The sequence below is a fragment of the Sinocyclocheilus rhinocerous genome, unplaced genomic scaffold (assembly GCF_001515625.1).
Source record: "Sinocyclocheilus rhinocerous isolate Xijiao unplaced genomic scaffold, SAMN03320098_v1.1 scaffold1174, whole genome shotgun sequence".
Classification (NCBI taxonomy): domain Eukaryota; kingdom Metazoa; phylum Chordata; class Actinopteri; order Cypriniformes; family Cyprinidae; genus Sinocyclocheilus; species Sinocyclocheilus rhinocerous.
Genome location: NW_015654557.1, coordinates 181,122 through 203,501, shown reverse-complemented (window position 1 = coordinate 203,501; position 22,380 = coordinate 181,122). Strand labels below are relative to the sequence as shown.

At 36.1% G+C, this 22,380-nt stretch overlaps 1 protein-coding gene across 1 annotated transcript in view; it reads right to left on the bottom strand.

Moving 5' to 3' along the window:
• Positions 1–12,558: 12,558 nt before the first annotated feature.
• LOC107717640 (MAM domain-containing glycosylphosphatidylinositol anchor protein 2-like) overlaps positions 12,559–22,380 on the bottom strand; it is a 165,270-nt gene continuing 155,448 nt past the window's right edge. Inside the window, exons 15-18 of the mRNA XM_016524452.1 lie at positions 20,808–20,969; positions 16,298–16,431; positions 15,046–15,145; positions 12,559–13,497 (exon numbers count right to left, since the gene is read on the bottom strand). Of these exons, the coding sequence (XP_016379938.1) occupies positions 13,409–13,497; positions 15,046–15,145; positions 16,298–16,431; positions 20,808–20,969 (485 nt within the window). The 3' untranslated portion in view covers positions 12,559–13,408. The remainder of the gene's footprint in view (positions 13,498–15,045; positions 15,146–16,297; positions 16,432–20,807; positions 20,970–22,380) is intronic.

The following is a 22,380-nucleotide window of genomic DNA, read 5'->3' as shown; positions in this document are numbered from 1 at the left end:
TTAATTTAATTTAATTTAATTTAATTTAATTTAATTTAATTTAATTTAATTTAATTTAATTTAATTTAATTTAATTTAATTTAATTTAATTTAATTTAATTTAATTTAATTTAATTTAATTTAATTTAATTTAATTTAATTTAATTTAATTTAATTTAATTTAATTTAATTTAATTTAATTTAATTTAATTTAATTTAATTTAATTTAATTTAATTTAATTTAATTTAATTTTAAAATCATTGGCAGTACAGCAATGAGAATTTAAAACTGTCATTATGATCGTTATGTTTGTTTGCATTTAAGGAATGAGACTGAGATTTTAAAATAGTAATAGTAATAGATTACTAATTAATAAATCTTAACATTTAAATACATGTATAAAACGATAAACAAGTCAATATTAGAAGAAAATTAAATATTTAATATCAAAGATTTAGTTGTAATATTTTTCTGTTATTTAAAACGAACAGTACATTTGTAAAGCATGATTAGATGTAGAAAACATCAGTTTATGGAATTTTAAATGAATGAATGTCATTGCAAAAAAAACAAAAAAAACTTGATTTTGGAATAAGAGCTGAACTTCTGTATTGAGCTGAACTGATCTGCTCATATCTGTGTAAAAGTCTCTCGTCTCCTGGCGTCCATCTCTGACACGCTAATGATGATGAGAATCCATACAGTATCTGCAGCACAAGCTACAATTAAAACATCATGCTCCAGTGTTCCTGAGGATCAGGCTTCAATAATCCGCTGATCCGGAGCGGACGCGGGTCAAATCCTCAGATAAACATTCAGCATCTTCACCTGAAGAACCCGCAAGCACATCTCGCTCAGAGGAACGCTATTTAAAGCTTGCTAAAACATTTCTTACAACGTTCTACTAACTTTATTTTCAGCCAAAATATAATGTTATTTGAATTAGGCTGAATTAGATTAGCTTTATTAGTTTGACTTGACAAAGCAACATACTAAATCCTATTCACTGTAAGCCTTTTCTCTTCTGAGACTAAATGTAGTTAGTTTCTACATCCACCAAACTCTGACTCAGGTTGCTGTTTTTTTTCTAACTGGTCCGACTTACGGTTTTCGTTAAACAGATGATCAGACGAACAGATGAATCATGTTATAAACATGCAAGCAACACGTTGAAACAAGGTAGCAACATTATGAAACATGCTACCAACATGCTAAAACACATTAATGTGTTAAAGCATTTTAGCAACATATTGAAACATGCACGCAACATGCTAAAACACGTTAACAACATTTTAAATCATGCTAGTAACATGTTGAAACATGCTAGTAACATGTTGAAACATGGTAGCAACATACTGAAACATGCTAGCAACATCCTAAAACACGTTAACAACGTGTTAAATCATGTTAGCAACATGTTGAAATATTTTACTAAAATGCTGAAACATGCTAGCAACATGTTGAAACAAGGTAGCAACTTGATGAAACATGCTACCAACATGCTAACACATTAACAACATTTTAAATCATGTTAGCAATATGCTGAAACATGCAACATGCTAAAACACATTAATGTGTTAACAACATGTTGAAACATGCTAGCAACATGTTGAAACAAGGTAGCAACTTGATGAAACATGCTACCAACATGCTAACACATTAACAACATTTTAAATCATGTTAGCAATATGCTGAAACATGCAACATGCTAAAACACATTAATGTGTTAACAACATGTTGAAACATGCTACCAACATGCTAAAACACATTAACAACATGTTAAATCATGTTAGCAATATGCTGAAACATGCAACATGCTAAAACACATTAATGTGTTAGCAACATGTTGAAACATGCTAGCAACATGCTAAAACACGTTAACAACATGCTAAATCATGTTAGCAACATGTTGAAACATGCAAGCAACATACTGAAACATGGTAGCAACATTATAAAACATGCTAGCAACATGTTGAAACATGTTAGCAACATGCTACAATATGTTTGCAACATGCTGAAACATGTTAACTCATGTTAGCAACATGTTAAAACATGCTAACAATGGGCTAAATCATGCTAGCAACATTCTAAATTATTATTATTATTATTATTATTTCATTTTATTTATAGGCACCTTACATGACACTCAAGGACACCTTACATTGAAACAACCAACCTTAAGCAACAATAACATTTATTATAGCCTAAACAGACCTAATGCAAGCATACAAGCAATCACATAAAAGCCTGCCTAAAAATATGGGTCTTAAGGCGAGATTTAAAAACAATAAGAGTTTCACTATTTTACACATCTTGTGGTAACGAGTTCTATAAATAAGGAGCTGCATGACTAAAGGCTTGAGACCCCATAGCAGATGTGTGAATTCAAGGGAGAACAAAAGTGAGTACAGAAGATGATCTTTGAGTGCAAGTAGGAGTGTAGATATGAAGAAGGTCAGATAAGTATGAAGGAGCAAGATTATTAAGTGCCTTGTAAGGAGAAATTTTAAATTCAATTCGGTATTTAACTGGGAGCCAATGCCAGTGTTGTATCATGGGAGTAATGTGTTCAGTTATAGTTCTGCAAATAATTGGTTCAGCTGAATTCTGTACTAGCTGAGGTTTATGGAGAAGCTCTGAAGGCAGACCATTAAAAAGAGTGTTACAATAATCAATACAGGAAGTGACTAAAGCATGAACAAGTATCACTGTACTCTTTACTGAAAGAGCAGGACAGAGACGATTAATATTACGTATGTGGAAATATGCAGAGCGAATTACACTATTTATATGTGCTTTGAATTATAAAGTACTGTCAAAGATGACACCCGAACTTTTAACCTGTTTAGACACAGACACTGGAAAATTATCAATATACACTGAGGAACATTTAGACTTGGCAAGATTGTTTTTTTGAGCCAACAAGAATTTCATTCTTTCTACTATTTAGTTTAAAAAGATTTTATGTAATCCACTCTTTAATCTCAGCTACACAATCTGAGAGGATCTGTCATCAGCATAGCAGTGGAACTGAACACCAAATTTATTAAAAATATTACCTAGAGGTAGAAGATAAATAATAAATAAGAGAGGACCCAAAACTGAGCCCTGTGGAACCCCAGTACTAACATATGAAGGCTTTGATGTAAACTGCTTCAATTGTACAAATTGAGTACAACCCGTTAGATAAGAAAGCTAGATCGAAACCAAGTCAGGGCAGTGCCCATGATTCCATTAGACTCCAATCTGTCCAACAAAATACTGTGCGAAATAGTATCAAATGCTGCTCTCAAATCAAGCAAAACAAGTATAGATAGAAGTCCTGAATCAGCAGCTGCCAATAAATCTTAACTAATGCAGTCTCAACACTATGATGTGAACGGAATCATGTTAACAACATAATAAAACATGTTATCTAAACGTTAAATAATGTTAAAACATACTATCAACTTGCTAAATCATGCTAGCAACATGCTAAAACACGTTAACATCATGCTAAATCATGCTAGCAACACAATAAAACATGCTAGCGATGTGTTAAAACATGTTAACAGCATGTTAATTCATGTTAGCAATTTGCCTAATAACTAAATATGCTAGAACATGTTAATAACATTTTATTGACTTCGAGTAAAATCTTCAAACTCAAGGGTTTCAAAGTTATTTCAAACTTTCAAACAGGGATTTGTCAAGCCAACATCAACGTTTGTTTACAAACTTTACTCATCTAGTTTTTAATATTCTAAGAACGTTAAAATGTCCAGTTTCGTCATGATTAAAACATTATTTAAAAGTTACCAAAAAAAACGTTTCTTAGATTATTCAAGTACAAATAACCAGTGTTAACGTGAGTTACGTAATCAGATTACTTTTTTCAAGTAACTAGTAAAGTAACGCATTACTTTTTAATTAAGAAGAGAATATCTGAGTTACTTTTTTAAATAAGTAACCCAAGTTACTTTTTTTTCCAATTTATTGATTGACAGCTCTCCTGTCGCCATGTTGAGAGAAATCAGAAGATGTTACTGTAGTTCTAAAATAAATATGAATATGCATTAATTCATCTCACTGTATTTAATCCTATTCTATTAACCAATGTCTTTGCTTTTGACCTTCGATGATCCAGTTCAACCGTATTAATAAGCACAAATTACTCTAGACACATTTGTGTGTCTTTTTTTATTGCTGAAGTGTTGAAATGTCTTCTTCTGCATTCTACTGTACGGACGTACATTTACTTTCCCTTCAGCCTGAGGCTTATTCATTTCACTTTTGGTGTGAAAAGGCTTTTATATTTGCCAAAAATATAACTTTTTTATTTTAAACACAAACAAGCAAGCCCTGTCCAGATTTAAAAAGTAACGCAAAAGTAACGTAACACATTACTTTCCATAAAAAGTAATTAAGTAACGCAATTAGTTACTTTTTTATGGAGTAACGCAATATTGTAATGCATTACTTTTAAATGTAACTTTCCCCAACACTGTTAATATCATCATAGACATCATAACATAACATTATAAGAACGTTCCATAAACATTACTTTAAGAACGTTTTGTCCTAATATTTATACAACTGTTAAAAAACGTTGTGAGAATGATCCCTGTTAGCTGGGATGTGGAGGATGTGCTGTCAGAACAATAAAGATTCATATTTCCGTCACGACTGTAGATTTTGACAGGAAAACTGCAGCCTTCCAGTTCACTCAAACCTGTGCTGATCCTCCACACATCTGCACTCCATCACTCAGGTGGTGTGAAGTATAAACTAGTGGCAGTCGACTGGAGAAGCTCTTATGAGAATCACCCACAGGGAACAAATCACACGACCGCGGGGTGAGATTACACAGCACTGGACTGAACGCTCAGAGACTCAAAACACTCGCAGGTCTGCGGTCGACACACACATAAACACATGCTGAATGTCATCACACTGCAGACTTTCACATTGAAAATACTCTAGTCTTCATGATATTATGTGGTTTAAATACACTAAAAGTTTGGAATAATTATTATTTTTGAATGTTTTTGAAAGAGTCTCTTCTGCTCACCAGGGCTGCATTAATTTGATCAAAATACAGTAAAAATTGTGAAATATTATTACAATTTAAAATAGCCGTTTTCAATGTGAATATACATTAAAGTGTCATTTATTTCTGTGATCAAAGCTGAATTTTCAGCATCATCACTCCAGTCTTCAGTGTCACATGCAAGGCCGCAGAATTTAGTAGAGACGCTACAACATGTCCCTACAATATCAGCCACTAATACATTATCTCTAGCAATAATCTTGATCAAACAATTAAATATCTGCTGTTCTGACCCCACCAATGCCAAAATCAAACCTACACCCTCGGTCCCCAGTTTCCACCAAAATATTGTGCAGCACAACTGTTTTCAACATTGATAATAATCAGAAATGTTTCTCGAGCAGCAAATCAGCATATTATACTGATTTCTGAAGATCATGTGACACTGAAGACTGGAGTAATGATGCTGAAAATACAGCTGCGCATCACAGAAATAAATTACAGTTTAACAGATATTCACATAGAGAACAGATATTTTAAATTATAAAACTATTTCACAATTTTTACTGTATTTTTGATCAAATAAATGCAGCCTTGCTGAGCAGACGAGACTCCAGTATTGAAGTCAATATTGCACCAGTGGTTATTTGTTATTTACACACAGTCCGTCGTCCTTTTCTCAAGGATACAGTGATGACTGAAATCCTCAGCGATGTTCTGCTTCGATGTATTGATGCTTTGGACTTTCAGAAGAGCTTTAAAGTACAGGTGAACAGACATTTATTCACCATCAGGACTAGCATCTCAGTCCTGACTTACTGTCTTTGAGAAAAACACCCGCTGATCCACTTAGAAACTATTGAAATAACAAGTGCTATCAATCCTCAAGAGCGTTCGTTAAACTCAGAGTGAGTGTGTTTTAATGGCTTCACTAATGAAGAATCCTCATTTAATGGACGGATGATGGATCTGATGTTGATTGTTCCTCAAGAGACGCGTTACGATGCATTTGCATTCTGTGGCATTTTCTTGTGCAGCATCGCAGCTATGTAAACAAACACAGAGAGAAAGAAAGAAAGTGTAATGTAATGTACGAAGACATTGTGCATCAGAGAGACGTCAGGATGCATGTTAACGAGCGTCTGAGGCTCGAGTCCTGCTCGTACGGACGTGACTCTTGGACTTGGACTTTTGAGGAATTGAAGCTACATAGTATGGAAGCTTGTTTCCAGAAATTGCTAATAAATTTCACAAATAATTACAAAGAAATGGCAAGTAATACATTGAATTGCATTTTGAAGTACAACATATTAAATAGTATTTTCTTGTAAAACACTCCAATAATCTTTATTTACAACTGATAAAAAAAAATAATAATAAAAATACAGTGTAGTTTGACAATCAACACGCTTATTATTTAGTAAACTAAATCAAAAGTAGTAAACGAAGAGTACCAAGAAAGTCACTAACAAAAATTAATTAATTTTAAAGCTATTTAAAAAGGCAGGATTTTTTTTTTTGCATCACATATAATTTTTTTTTAATAAATGTTATTATTTATTGTTTGTTCAGAGCAGTGTTTATCTGACATAAAACATGAGGCTCCCAGTGTGACAGTATGAAATTGAAAAAATTAATTTACATTAAAGACAAATAAATACACTGTAAACAAGTGATTTTTCAAAGTTGATTTAATTATTTGTCATTTGTAATTGTGAAATTTACTAGCAATTTTTCCAGTAATTTTTTCAAAGTAAATCCTGCACCATTTACAAACTAAAAAACCCCTAAAATGCTAAATTGAATAAAACATTACATATGAGAGTGATGTGTCTAATTATTATGTGTGCAATAAAAACAATGCATTAGTGTTTTGCCTGCTCTGTTACTTGCTGGGAAAATGAGCTTGTTAATGGAAAAGTCAGTCGAGTTACTCCACAACCATATGATTCAAACAAGGTTTCATAATGTCACAATATCATCACAATATCATATTCCAATAGTGTGAAGCTGAAAGATCAGAAAATCAATCACAAACACCCTGCTGGCGTTCAGTGTGAGAAACACAGGTGTTGATGTGAACCCAATCCAGACAGCAGAAAAATAATGTCTCCGGGTCACTAAAACACTTCAACAGAGACGCCCGAGAGACTCTGGGACGGTCTGGAGAACCACAGAAAGCACTCCAACACCCCACAGAAGCACAGATCCGGGTCAGTTCACCCGAACACAAGGTCTACACTCACAAATACTGGATACTCGTTTCAAACATCATTTTCAATTATTATTTTGTGGGCTGGATCATCTAAACAACATATGCAATGGCAAATTCTCAATATTTCACGGCATATAAATATGAAACATTTTGTTATTTGAAATAAAAGTTACGTGAAATAAGATGTAAAGAAGCTTATTTTATTTCAGCTAGCTTCCAGAGCAACATTTTTCACTTTCAATTAGTTTAACTTGATGTACTAAAATAACTAAAACTAATAAAAATGACAAAAACACAATAACATTTCTAAAACTTTAACTAAAAATAACATGAAAGAAGAAAATACAAAAACAGAAAATATAATAATTAAAAAAATAACAAAAACTATTATAGTATCTCAATGATGTATCTCAATGAAAATGGTAACATGTTTTTCCATTACTTTAACTCATCAAATTAATAAAAAAAAAATTTTATCTAATTTTCAACTTCATTTTTAGTTACAATATTTAATTAATTTGTAACTATTTTCTTTTCTGTAATTTAAGTTGAAATGACACAGCCAGTTTGATTATACTTAAAAATTTAGTATAATCACTAAGTTGAAATAGGTGGATTTTTTCATTATTTTTGTATGCTTACTATTTAAAACAAAATTGTTCTTATGAATTGCTCTATTCTTAAAGACATTAAATAGCCTATAATACATTTAAACGTTGTGCAAAACATTAAAACGATAATATTTCATTTTATATGAATCTACTCAAATCAGTCTCAACAAACAGCTCCCACTGTGACAACATGCCCCACTATAAAAGGAAACTAACTATATGCAGAAATGTTCAGTATTGTTTCTTTGCCTAGTCAAGACTGTTTGTGACCAAACAAAAACTTGCATAAATCAATAAATAGTGTCTAATTAGACTGCAAAAATACTCCAGGAACACAGGCAGAAGGATTTCCCGCAATGCGTTTCACCAACACAGATGTAAAATAACTTTCTTTATTTTTATTTTTCATCATTAGTTGCAAGAATGACACAAAAATGGATGGTAAATCCAAAGAAATACAGTGAAAGGAAGCATTATTGGATGTTAAGCGAGTATAATGACTGAACGGTCGTTACAGGACATCACATCAGAACAAAGCATTTACACTGAACTCCATCGATTGACCTGCAGTCGGCGTGAAAAGCACACTTCATCTGCATTCATGCACTCGTGCTTGTTTAAGATACTGTAAATGTTTGTGAGAGCGAGTGAAGCAGCCATAAAGCCCTTCTGAAGATGACGAGGCCTTCAGATCAGCTCCAGTGTGAAGCACTAAAACACTCGACGCTTCAGCGGATGATGAACTGAATATATACTGTATACGAGACATTCTGGACGGTCGGACAGCCACGTTTATTCTCTGATCAGCGTTTTCTCTCACTGTTGTTCGCTGGAACAGTCATTACTGTCGTAACCCTCCTATCGCATTCAGGTCAGTTAAAAAAAAAAAATCAGCACGTAGAATTTTAAAAAAAATCAATTGTTTTTAATTAAAGAAAAAAACTTCTCATATAGATGAAGAATATCAAAATACATATCATTAATTTTTTTCCAGATTTTTAAAAATAATTTTTAAGACATATAACCATTTAAAATAAATTGTTATGCGCTCGGGTCATTTTTGACCCGGAAGTGAATTATTTTACACAGGAATTTTGTTAATTTTTTTTTTACATCTATTAGTTAGATTTGTCTCTAATTACTTCTGTAAAATACATTTAGCCTCTTTCCAGTGTCTCTCACACACTTTTAGGACTGAATTTTGTTGGTAACTTTGAATATACAGAAACAGAGTCACTATAAACAGACTAAAGATGTAAGTGACACAAATAAACGATATCTAACGAACTCAATGGGACGAAAAGCAAGAGCTCAAAGAGCAAACAGACTAAATGTGATAAAGGAAAGAGAGTTTGAAAGAGAAGAAGTCCACATTTCACTATGCTGCACTGCAGATTCAGGCTGTCGATCATCTGGTTATAGAACTAAAATGTATGCATTTTGTTTGAAAACATTCCAGAGTAATATTTCTGTTGTTTTGTTAGAAAATGAATATGAATTTGGTCTGTTATCGAGCAGCATGGGTTGTAAGTTCAAAGGAATTTAATTAAACTCCATTCATTTCAATGGGTTTAATTCTCATATTATATGATTTTAAAAATGTAATATAATGGTATATTAAAATACAATTTCTCATGAATGTTTAAAAAAATATATACTTGTTTTTCGCATCGCATTGGTTTTGCTGTAGTTCTTGTAAAATGTGAAATTTCCAATAATTATTGAGTTTTCTCAAATATTAAAAAGGGGTAAAACACTGTAACATTTAAAACTTGGATTTTTTTTTTTTTTTTGCACATTCACTCATTAATGAGAAGTTGCTGATCAGATACAATATGGCTTTAGATGCAAAAAATCTTAAGTTATGACTGTTTTACAAGCTCACGTTTCACCAATGCAAAAATGCGATAGGAGGGTTAAATTTAAACAAACGTTACCCTGTCAATATTTTATCATGGCATTCGAGCTGGCGATACAATTATCCCAATACTTTTCGGACAATAATCAGTATATAAATGTTTAAACCTAAAAGTAAAACAGAGTAAAAATCTAATTCAAACAATCAAAGCATGTTTGCAACAGTTGCACACTAAACGAACACAAATGATACTGAATCATTTTCATTTATACACACCAACAATACAGAATAATAAACAGCAATATTTACAGTACATTAAATACTATGTGCAGTACATAGTATTTTTAATAAAACATTTGAATGACTTTTCGGAAGGAATTGTTGAATCGGACAGTTTGAAATGATTCACTCGAATGAATCACATGCGAACACCAAGCAAAAAGTGCAATAAAATCATCGCAATACTCACAATGTTGGCTCATTTTCACCAGCAAATCATCACAAATGCATTCAATACATCGCCCAGCTCTAAACGGAAAACACATTACATCCATGACTCCAAATAATACTTCTCATGTAGTATGTGTTCACACAGAAACAAGCTCAGATCGCTTTAGCCCTTAATTAACATCATTAGCATTGGTTTGTTTTATTGTGGACGTGACCAGTGACTCAGCTCACACTTTGTTCGGCTGATTTGACCTGTGTATTTGACTCGTGATTCATTAGACGGATGATTCTGAAGTCCTGTAACGAGCGTCAGTCATCGTACTGTGAATGAATCTTTTACATCATGTCAGCACATATATGTGACGTCACGTCCTCCGGTAAAACCATGAGATTAATCACGCTTCATTATTCACCGGCTCGTTCTTTACCCTCCTGCTGATTCACTCGGAGGTCACAAGTTGAAGGAAATCGTACATTGGACTTCATGACCGGCGTTCTTAACCTGATTGTCACTAATGTAATGCGACAATACAGAATATTAAACATCTCCATTAAGAAAAGCCTACTGAGGTACCAATACATTTCTGTGACGGTTCAAGTGAATACAGAGCCTTACACTGGAAACACCTGCTGCATCACATCTAAATGATGGTGTGTGAATGTTCTTAACGGATTTAACAAAGAAACATCGAAATACCCTAAACAACAGCACACTTGACTTTTAAAGCAGTATTTCACTTAAAAACGAGCATGTGCTGAAAATGTGCTCAACCTCAGGCCATCCGAGATTAGGATGAGTTTGTTTCTTCATCAGGTTTGTATTGCATCACTTGCTCTGCAAGTGAATGGGTGCCGTCAGAACGAGAGTCCGAACAGCTGATAAAAACATCAGAATAATCCACAGCACTCCAGTCCATCAGGTAACATCTGGAGAAGACAAAAGCTGAAACAAATCCAGCATTAAGACGTTTTTAACTAAAATACATAGAGTCCATAATCCATAATAACTCTTCCTCCAGTGAAAAAGTGTTCTGGTGTGAATCAGGAGAGAAATCTGCACAGATCAAGCAGCGTTTAAACAGCTCTAAACACATATGTGGCTGGATTTTGATGTGAGAGACAACAGCAGATGCACTTTTTCACTGGAGGAAGTTATTATGGATTATGGACTCTATGTGTTTTAGTTAAAAGCATCTTAATGCTGGATTAGTTTCAGCTTTTGTCTTCTCCAGATGTTAACTGATGGACTGGAGTGCTGTGGATTACTTGTGGATTATTGTGATGTTTTTATCAGCTGTTTGGACTCTCATTCTGACGGCACCCATTCACTGCACATTTTCATTTTTGCATGAACTATTACTTTAAATAAATGACTTCTGAACATCTTTGACCGTAAGTCAGCTTTTGACGTTTTCATATTTCGTTTTTAACCATATGCATGAGCAATATTACCATTATGTGTAAATCTATTAAAAAATAGCCCATGCAAAGTTGATTTTAATGCCAATGCATTTCTGTAGAAAGTACAGTAGCATTGATTCAATTAGATAACGAGCAGCTTCGACGCTTCCAGTGTCACACTTTATTTTCACGTTGGCTTTGCAGGAGGACGCTCACATTATGATGCTTATAAATGGTTGAATCCTAAATGTTGTGCTTCCTTTGACTCGTACATAAAACATCTCATATAAATCAGAGCTTCTTTACATATACAAGTTGTACAGTTACCAAACCGGCGTGTTTCTGCCTGTTTTTAATATTTTCAGCAATGCAAGGGAGACGACGAGAAATAAAGACAGTTAAAGTCAGAACATTTCAATGTAAATCAGAAGAAACGAGACACAGCTTCTTGTCAAAACATTTTCATAACACGTTTCTTTTTTTTTTTTACAACAAAGCGGTCGGTCGAGCGCTCAGGTAGATACCGCCAACGATTTTCACAGTTCGTGTGTAAAAGCTGAGACACATTCTGGGTAGAGTAATAAAATATTATTATAATTATGAATATTTTGTATTTTTTCTCTCAGAATGCACATTGTTCGGTATATAAATGACAGAGGCATGACAGTTCGGGATGGAGAGCGTTGAGGGGCGATAGAAATGAGTATAAAATAGCCCATCGCAGATGTTAGAAACATGGACGTTTGGTGTTGATGGCCAGGCTAACGGATCGGTTTTTTAACCTGAAGGCACTTCTTTTTTTAATGGCAGAAACTCTGTCACTCAACTGGTGCTGGGAACGATGACGAACCAAGTCTTTTCACCGCAAGGTTCTCCGCTTGGGAACGTGAGCACAGTGTTGAGAAATCAGGCTGCTACTGGAGTCTGGGAATAAAGCGAAATGATTTGCGTTTTAAAGCAGCGATCCAAACCAAACCCAGGACAAATCAAGAGTTACAACAAAGCGGTCGGTCGAGCGCTCAGGTAGATACCGCCAACGATTTTCACAGTTCGTGTGTAAAAGCTGAGACACATTCTGGGTAGAGTAATAAAATATTATTATAATTATGAATATTTTGTATTTTTTCTCTCAGAATGCACATTGTTCGGTATATAAATGACAGAGGCATGACAGTTCGGGATGGAGAGCGTTGAGGGGCGATAGAAATGAGTATAAAATAGCCCATCGCAGATGTTAGAAACATGGACGTTTGGTGTTGATGGCCAGGCTAACGGATCGGTTTTTTAACCTGAAGGCACTTCTTTTTTTAATGGCAGAAACTCTGTCACTCAACTGGTGCTGGGAACGATGACGAACCAAGTCTTTTCACCGCAAGGTTCTCCGCTTGGGAACGTGAGCACAGTGTTGAGAAATCAGGCTGCTACTGGAGTCTGGGAATAAAGCGAAATGATTTGCGTTTTAAAGCAGCGATCCAAACCAAACCCAGAACAAATCAAGAGACGGTCAACCAGAAGAAGATGAGATGTTTTGTTGATTGTACTCCAAAGCACCAGACAACAACATCTCAAGATGGGAAAAAAGGGAAGGGGAATCGTGTGTAAAACTCAATCTTCATTCGCGAAACCGGTTTCGCTTCTCTTTCCGTTAAATCCCGATTGCGAGCCGTTGTGCTTTTCAGGTCAGTGTTCAAACCCTCGGTTGGTTCCAGACATTGGAGAATTTATTTTTAGCATTAGTTATTCTGTTTGTGGTCGTTTCGTTCCGTGTGGATCCGGTGTTGTGCCTTCTCAGCGATCCGAAAGCATGAATCTTTGGTGATTAGATATTGAGGGACATGTCTGGAGTCTTTTCTCACGTGGAGCGTCACCTCAGACCGATGAATACGGTAAAAAACAGCGTGACGCTCAATGGCCATATACTGGAGACGCTGTGTGCAGCCACTCCTCTGATCGCTGTGGGAAACACACAGAGAAAGAGATTACCACTAACCAGATAACCAGATCAAAACTCACCAGTATGATGCCTGGGACTGCCATGTGTATGCGTATGAGTTGCTAATACTGAATGTTTGTTGGTGTGTTAACTTACGGTAGCCGTCGACTTCCACACTACTGTGGACGGCAGTTCTACAGTTAACTGTTTGATTAACAACATTCTTTAAAACATCTTCTTTTGTGCTCATCAGAAATTAGAAACTCATACAGGTTTGGAATGACATAAGGGTGAGTAAATGATGACCGAATTTTCATTTTTGGGTGAACTGTCCCTTTAAAAATGTCCCTGCCATTGACGGAATTTTCTGGCTTTCCGTATTTTAACTGTTATGCGCTAGGAGGCGCTATTACACATCTTCTGAAAGAGTATTTCATCTCTGGATCAAAACACAGGTGATGAAGCAGCAGAAACAAGTGATCGCGTATGTAAGCAGATGCATATGTAAAATAACACGATCATCAAACATTAAACACTATATAAATCAAAATTGCCTAACGTTACCAAATGAAATGTTTGTAATCTGGATGTGATCAACTCTATTCAAGATTGATCTGAATACAATCCAGATTTTCAAAAATGAGATTTTCTCAGCTTTTTGTTCAAAAGGTTGAAGGTTGCATTTGCATATTTTTTAAATATTATTTTTATATTATTAAAAATTTATTATTTAATTTATATATATTTTTTTTTTTGCATATTTGCATACAGACATGGTTGACAGCTGTTAATGCACATTCATCGTTTTACATAATAAATAAAATGCATTAATTCTATTATTACTTTTATTAATTATTTTATTTTTTATAGGTATATTTAATGGGTGCAGAGTGAGCACCAAACCAAATCTCCAGGTGCTCTCAAGAGAACCAGACCCGAAAAACATATATGCATCCCTATTCATATATTCATACAACAAAATATTGCGGGGGCAATGAAAGTTTTGTGAAAATTTTAAAAAATGCAGGTGGTGAATGGCAACTTAAAAAAATAAAAACGCTGGCGGGGAAGAGTTAACGCCTGCTTGACTCCGTAAACAGCACTCAAAAGTGTCTCTGTGATGTTTTTCACACATTCGGTTGTTCAGGTAAATGTCTGAACTGTATTTCTGCGATTCATAATCATCCTCCAGTGCATATTATTACTGCATGGTTTGATCATTCTCTAGATATCCACGATCTCACAACCAGATCAATATGAGACATCTCTTACAGTCACGCAGCTTTGGATAACAATGGAAAACCTGATGCCTAATAAATAATGATTATCACATAACTTCACTTCATGATTACAGCTCTAGTTTGGCTCCAGAAGGAAGGTTTTTCATTTGCTCTCATGTTTCCAGCAGAAGCTCTCGCCGTCGCTCTTGTCAATTCCAGCCCATTACCTGGCCTCATTTCTGCTTTTCTCGCTGTTTGTTCTCGTGTAATTACGGAGCTCTCCCGGACAAAATTGTGCTACACGTAATTACGGCCTGGTTACCATGGAGATGCATGCTCGATACATACGATTGGACGGAGGGTCAGGACACTCCCCCTCCTCGAGCGTGACATCATCGATGGCGATGTCCCCCTCGATCCCGGGGCCGCGGATGCCCTCGAACATCACCTGTGTGATGGAAACAGAACAAACAAAACAAAGCTCGTCTCAAGAGCCTCTTCTGGACTCGACAGCATCCTCCATAAGGTACAAGAGGTTGTGCTATTAGGCTATTTTCAAAATACAGCATTACCTCAAGTGCCTTACTGTTTCATACAATGCTTTGTGACTTCATAAAAACATTTAGGACATAAAATTGCATTAAAACATTACATATATATTTATGTTTACAAAAAAGTATAAATATAACAGTAAGATTTAGTTTTTTGTTTTTTAAAAAAAGAAGTCTCTTTTGCTCACTAAGGCTGCATTTATTTGATTAAAATTACAATTTCAAATATCTGTGTTCTATGTGAATATCTGTTAAACTGTCATATATGTGACCCTGCAGCACAAAAGCAGTGTTAAGTCGCTGGGGTATATTTGTAGCAATAGCCAACAATACATTGTATGGGTCAAAATTATTGTTTTTTTTTTAATGCCAAAAATCATTAGGATATTAAGTAAAGATCATGCTCCATGAAGATATTTTGTATGTTTCCTACCGTAAATATATAAAAACTTAATTTTTGATTAGTAATATGCATTGCTAAGTACTTCATTTGAACAACTTTAAATATTTAGATTTTTTTTGCACCCTCAGATTCCAGATTTTCAAATAGTTGTATCTCGGCCAAATATTGTCCTATCACAACAAACCATACATCAGTGAAAAGCTTATTTATTCATATGTATACATCTCAATTTTGAAAAATTGACACTTAAGACTGGTTTTGTGGTCCACGGCCACATATTTCTGTGATCAAAGCTGTATTTTCAGCATCATTACTCCAGTCTTCAGTGTCACATGATCTTCAGAAATCATTCTAATATGCTGATTTACTGCTCGAGAAACATTTCTGATTATTATCAATGTTGAAAACAGTTGTGCTGCACAATATTTTGGTGGAAAATTGATAAATTTTATTTTTCAGGATTTTTTCAGGAAAAAATCTTTTGTTACATTATAAATGTCTTTACTGTCACTTCTGATCAATTTAATGCGTCTTTGATGAATAAAAGTTTAAATTTCCTTCAAAACTGACCCCAAACCTTTCATAAAGGCTTTATAAATACTCAATGAATGTGAATTTCTCCGTGTTATCCATACAGTTCGCTCACCTGGAAGGAGGCAGTAGGATGGATGCTAATTTTGGCTTGTCTCCATCGGTCCCCTTGGTTCCCGCTGAGAGACCAGGCTGGACCGGCATCTGAAGTCGACTGACCTTTCTGCTTCACAAACGCATTCAGAGTGCCTGCGGGAAAATACAATCAATTAATTTAACAACTGACCTCCTCAGTGCCGTCCGACAGAAGAGCTGAAGAGCGCAAGTCAAATTGCGAATCAATCCAGGTACAAACACATGCTGCTGGCAGAGGACTGTACTTGGTTTATACCTGCTCGAAGCTGTGGGTTGGTTAATTAACTGTCATGTTTGCTTTGGGTACTTGGGAAAGGTGTGTGGAAATATTAAGGCAAGACTCGACTCTACATTTTTTCATGAACTGGCCAGTTTTGAGGTCTATTTTGCTTCCATAACACGTCTTCTTTGAGGCTAGTGGAAAGAAAACATTTCAATTTCAATTCCAACACATATTTTCTCCATTTCAGCAGCACTTACAAACACCATAACTTAGAGTTTTATTCCTATCTATATTCTGAAGATTTTTACTGAGGGGTTTGTTCATATAACATTCGCCTGTTTTTTTTTTTTATACAACATTTTAGGTGAAAATGTATTTGTTTTCTGTCTGTTGAGAGTATTTTCTGATTTATGAAGTGATAAAGAGAGAAATCCAAAATCCCCTCTGGATAAACCTTTAACTCTAATATGACAACAAAATCAAACAAGAATTTTGAACCAATGATCTGACTAGTGGAAATAAAACATCCAAAAAACACATTGCACTTTATCTATTTGCGCCTGTAGATTTCAATTCCAATCTATATCTTTAAAAGCTTTTTCCTCCATTTCAGCAGCACTTACATACACCAAAACGCCTCCAGGTTACGCATGTAACCATGGTTCCTCGAGGGAACAAGACGCTGCATTGAAGCGCTTGGGGAACGCCTTCTGTGTGACCATGCTCTGAATCACATGTGTAATCCATCCAATGGAAGGGCGAGACGTCACGGGCGGGTGACGTCAACGACCAGGAAGCTTAAAAGCACATGCGGTGGAGCCGGCGTCAGCTTCTAGGAATGAAGCAAGCGCTGGCAGGGATGCCGGAAGTATGGCACCCAGACGCAGCGTCTCGTTCCCTTCGGTGAACCATGGTTACATGCGTAACCTGGAGACGTTCCTCTTCAGGAACTCGAGCTGCGTTGAAGCACTTTGGGAACGAGAATTCCCACGCCGCCAGACTTTCAAATCTTTGCCTAGTGTGGAAGCCTGCACAGCTAGGGTGAGAGAACAGAAGAGCCAGGAGTGGCTCGCATATCTAGACCATAGAATCTGACGAAAGTAATGGGCGTGGATAAACCCGCAGCATCGCAGATGTCCTGCATCGACACACCTGCTAAAAAGGCCTTGGAGGCCGCCACACTCAGAGTAGAATGAGCCTTGACCCCCAATGGCGAGGGGAGATCAGAGGACTCGTAAGCCATGGAGATGGCATCCACTATCCACCGGCGGAGGGTCTGTTTTGTAGCTTAGGGGGACCGTAGCAAACAAGCAGTTGGTCCGCCCGTCTCCACAGGGCAGCTCTGTGGATGTATGCATCCAGCGCTCGCACTGGACACATACAATTAAGCTTCTGCAGGTCGGGCTCCCGGAAGGGAGGAGGACAGAAGGCCTGAAGTACGATAGGCTGTGGTGCAGATGAGGGGACTTTAGGGACATACTTCACTCGAGGGTACAGAAACACTTTGGCCAGACGGGGCGCAAAGTCAAGATAGGAAGGGGCCACTGAGAGGGCCTGCAAATCCCCAACTCTCTTTAGAGAAGATATCGCCAGAAGAAAGGTAGTCTTTATAGTAAGGTGGCGATCAGAGATCTCCTCAATTGGCTCGAACGGAGGCTTACAGAGAGCTTCCAGCACCATGGCCAGGTCCCACGTGGGGATGCGAGATCGTACAGGAGGCCTCAGCCTCAGCGCACCATGGAGGAAACGTGTAACTAGGGGGTGTCTTCCCACTGACTGGCCACCGAGAGGGACGTTGTAGGCCGCGATGGCCGCCACGTAGACCTTCAGGATGGAGTGGGTCAACCCTGCAGAGAAACAGGCCTGCAGGAACTCCAGCACTGTACCAACTGGGCAGTTAACTGGGTTGAACTGGCGGTCTCTGCACCAAGAAGTGAAAAGTTTCCACTTCAAGGCATACAGTTTCCTAGTGGAGGGAGCTCTGGATTGGAGGATGGTCTCAACATCAGGTCCGAGAACCATACTCAGCCTGGCCAGAACGGAGCTACTAGCAGTAGATGGACCCCGTCCCGGCGCACTCTCTCCAGAACTCCTGGGAGCAGAGCGATCGGGGGAAAGGCATACAGATGAAGCCTCGGCCAAGTCTGTACCATGGCATCCAGCCCCAGTGGAGCTGGATGAGTCAGAGAGAACCAGAGGGGACAGTGCGATGTCATCTGAGTCGCAAACAGGTCCACCTGAGCCTGGCCAAAAATTCTCCATATCTGCTTCACCACCTCGGGGTGATGCATCCATTCCCCGGGCCTCGGCCCCTTGGGACCACACAAGGATCTGGTGCGCCAGCTTGTACAAGGGTCGCGAATGCAGCCCTCCCTGGTGGTTGATGTAAGAGACCACCGCTGTGTTGTCGGTGCGCACCAACACATGGTGACCTCTTAGGTCTGGGAGAAATTGTTTTAGTGCTCGAAACACGGCCAGCATCTCCAGACAATTGATAAGCCACGTCAGATGGCGACCACTCCACCGACTGCGGGCAGGGTGGCCACTCATGACCGCACCCCAACCAGTGAGAGACGCGTCCGTCGCGAGCGTTACGCGGCAACAAGGAGCTCCCAGCACCGGGTCCTGAGACAATGTGAGCGATATCCTCTTATCCTCTTAAATCGACTCCTCTCTCATTATATTCCAGCAGCCGCTCCGCAGGGATAAACTGTCTTGTTTAGAGATGAATGAGGTGTTGTGGTGGTTCTGGAGGTAACTGGGTCTATCGGCATGAGGAACGCGACTAATGAAAGCACTGTGACCGCTGTGACGACGAGTGTTTGCCATGAGCTCTGGGATTTAATCCAGTAAACAAATGCAAAGAGAAAGAACTCCACAGGCACACTGATGTGGGACTCATTAATTAGCTGTGACCCGAGCGCAGGTAACGTCAGGCCCACATCTACTGCACACCGATTCACAGCTCACCACATTTTCTGTTTTTGTCTTTTTCACAGCTGTATATTCAACCATATGCACAACAAATATCGCAGTCTTTATCTGTGCAGGTTCAAAGCGCTCATTAATCTTTAAAACTTTCATAAGAGCAAGTGGGAAAACTCTGTGAATTTAAACATGGTATAATGTGTTAAAAAGACTTCAGTATTGTCATTATTAACTAAAACTGTTTCCAGTAACTGAAATAAAGCCAAAATAAAATAAAACACAAAAATTAGATTAAAAAAATACTTAAACTTCAATGAAAATTAGTAATTTTGCTTTGGCAACTAGGTAAAATGAAATATGTTTAAATTACTAAAACTAAATTATTCAAACTGAAATAAAAAAAGAATGAAATCTAAATAAAATTATATTTAAAAAATAATAAAAATGACAAAACCACAAAATTACTAAAACTCACACTAAAATCAAAGTGAAAAAAATATAAATAACTTAATAACAATGATAATTTGTAATGTTGCAACTAACTGAAAATTTTTACTAAAACTAAATTACTAAAATTGAAATAAACTAAATTAAAGCCACATAGAATTATAACTTTTTTAAAAAGACAATTAACATAAATAAAACTCTTAAAACTTACACTAAAATCTAAATGAAAATGGAATGGAAATCATTTTGAGTAATAAAAAAAAAACTAAATTAATAAAATAAACTATCAATCTATTGAAAACTATGAATATTGTTACTGAAATAAAGAAATAAAGAACTGAAATAAAGCTGAAACAAAATAAAAGACAAATATTAGATAAATTAAAAAAAACTGAAATGAAAATTAGTAAAATAACAAGTTTAAATTTCTAAAACTGAATTAATAAATAAAGCTAAATAAAAAATGAATATAAACAAATTTTAATATAATATTTATAATTATAAAAAATTATGAATTAACAAAACTAACAAAAAAGAAAAAGAAAAAAGACAATAAATAATACATAAAAACAAATAAAAAAAGCTAATTCAAAACATTAATAAATACTAAATATTGCTGCTGAGAGTATTATTGACAGCTGAAAGCATCATCAGAATCAGCTAAATAAGTCAGAGTGGGGTTAGTTGTCACATGCTGTAATTCTCACTCCAGCAGTATTTTTGAGTTTTCATGTCAATCATGTGACAACATGCCCCACTATAGGGGTCAAAGCGTGTTCAATAAACGCAAGAATGGATTTCTGAAGAGTTTGAGGTTTAGGCTGCAGGAGCCAGATCTGTGTCACGTGAAGTGATAATGTGAGACATGGCTGTAGTGAGTCAGAGCTCGTACCGATGTGTTTGCCGTACATGTGGTAGTAGAAGCTGAAGCAGTACGCCGGCGGGCTGCTGATGCTGTAGGGGTTTTTAGGGGCCACGCTGAACGTGGGGCTCAGGAGACGAGCCGTATCGCCCTCTTTTCGAGGTCTGGACGTCTCAATGTACATGTAGAAGCCTGATAACCACACAAACACAATCATGAGACACGTGCTGTAACACATGCGCTTAACTGCAGCAATATAATTGCACTTTCTTCCCCAAATTATCATTACTGGAATGCCAAACAAAAAAATAAAAAATATATATTTATCAATTAGATATTTTTTTTACATATTTATATATGTAATGTATAATAAACTATATTTTACATAAACTATATATACATACTAGACAGTATATACTGTATTTGATAATAGAAATAAAATATATTTTTGAATTTTAGAAATATAATTTTATAATGGAAATAAAATTAATAATTATTATTAAAATAAAGAAATAAATATTATTTTAAATATATTATATCCGTAATTTATATATTAAAAACTATATATTAAAAAGTATAAAGTAATAATTATTAATAAAAATAATAAATAAATGAATTAATAAAATTATTATTATTACTGTAAATAAATTATGATTTATATATATATGTATATATATATATATATATCTTTGGCTTCACCAGACAATATAAACACAAACAAACAAACATCAAACAAATATACGTTAAATACACAAAAACATTATAAAAGATCTCAAATTTGACTTCAACATACACTAATTATTTTCTATAAAATATATTTCAACATATGCACCAATGTATATTATAATGAGTACATTTGTATGCATTATTATATTTTTTCCCAATTGTAATGCATCTGTTTACAAAAACAAATGGAAAACGTGGAAAGAAAATCTAAGAAAAAAATCAAAGAAATCAAAGAAAAAAATTGATTTGTGACAGATTCATAAATGATTTAATACTGTAAATGAATGATTTATTACTAGGTATAAAAGTGAAGCGGGTGTGTTTCATGCCATTCGTCTCATTCGTGTCTATTGTAATGTGCGGTGCACTGAATGGCATTGATGACTGTTCTTCAGATCGTCGTGAAAACCCCTCCAGCCAAAACCACAGAGTTTCCTCTCTTGAATGCGACGAGCGGTGATTAAAGTCTCTGTAGGACTCTTGAGGAGAATGAAACGCCGGACAGTCTGGAATCATCAGCTGATTAAAGCACATGTATTATTTACACGAGCGGCGCTCGTCCCGTCATCAAACGCTCGTGTCAATAACGAGCAGCTCGTCGCTTCATCGAGGGCTTGTCTCGCTTTGGGAACAGACAACCTCATCTAACAAGCTGAATTTCATCCGAATGAAATCACTCTGAGCGCTAACTGGAACTCGGCAGTTATGAATGTAATTCAAGATGAGTTCAGAAATCAGCATGAGGATTAGAAACCAGACGCATCCGGAGAGACTCGGAACCCTGCTTCGGGTGTAATTCATGTATTTTGTGTATAAACTACATATTTGTGACCCTGGAGCACAAAAGCAGTGTTAAGTCGCTGGGGTATATTTGTAG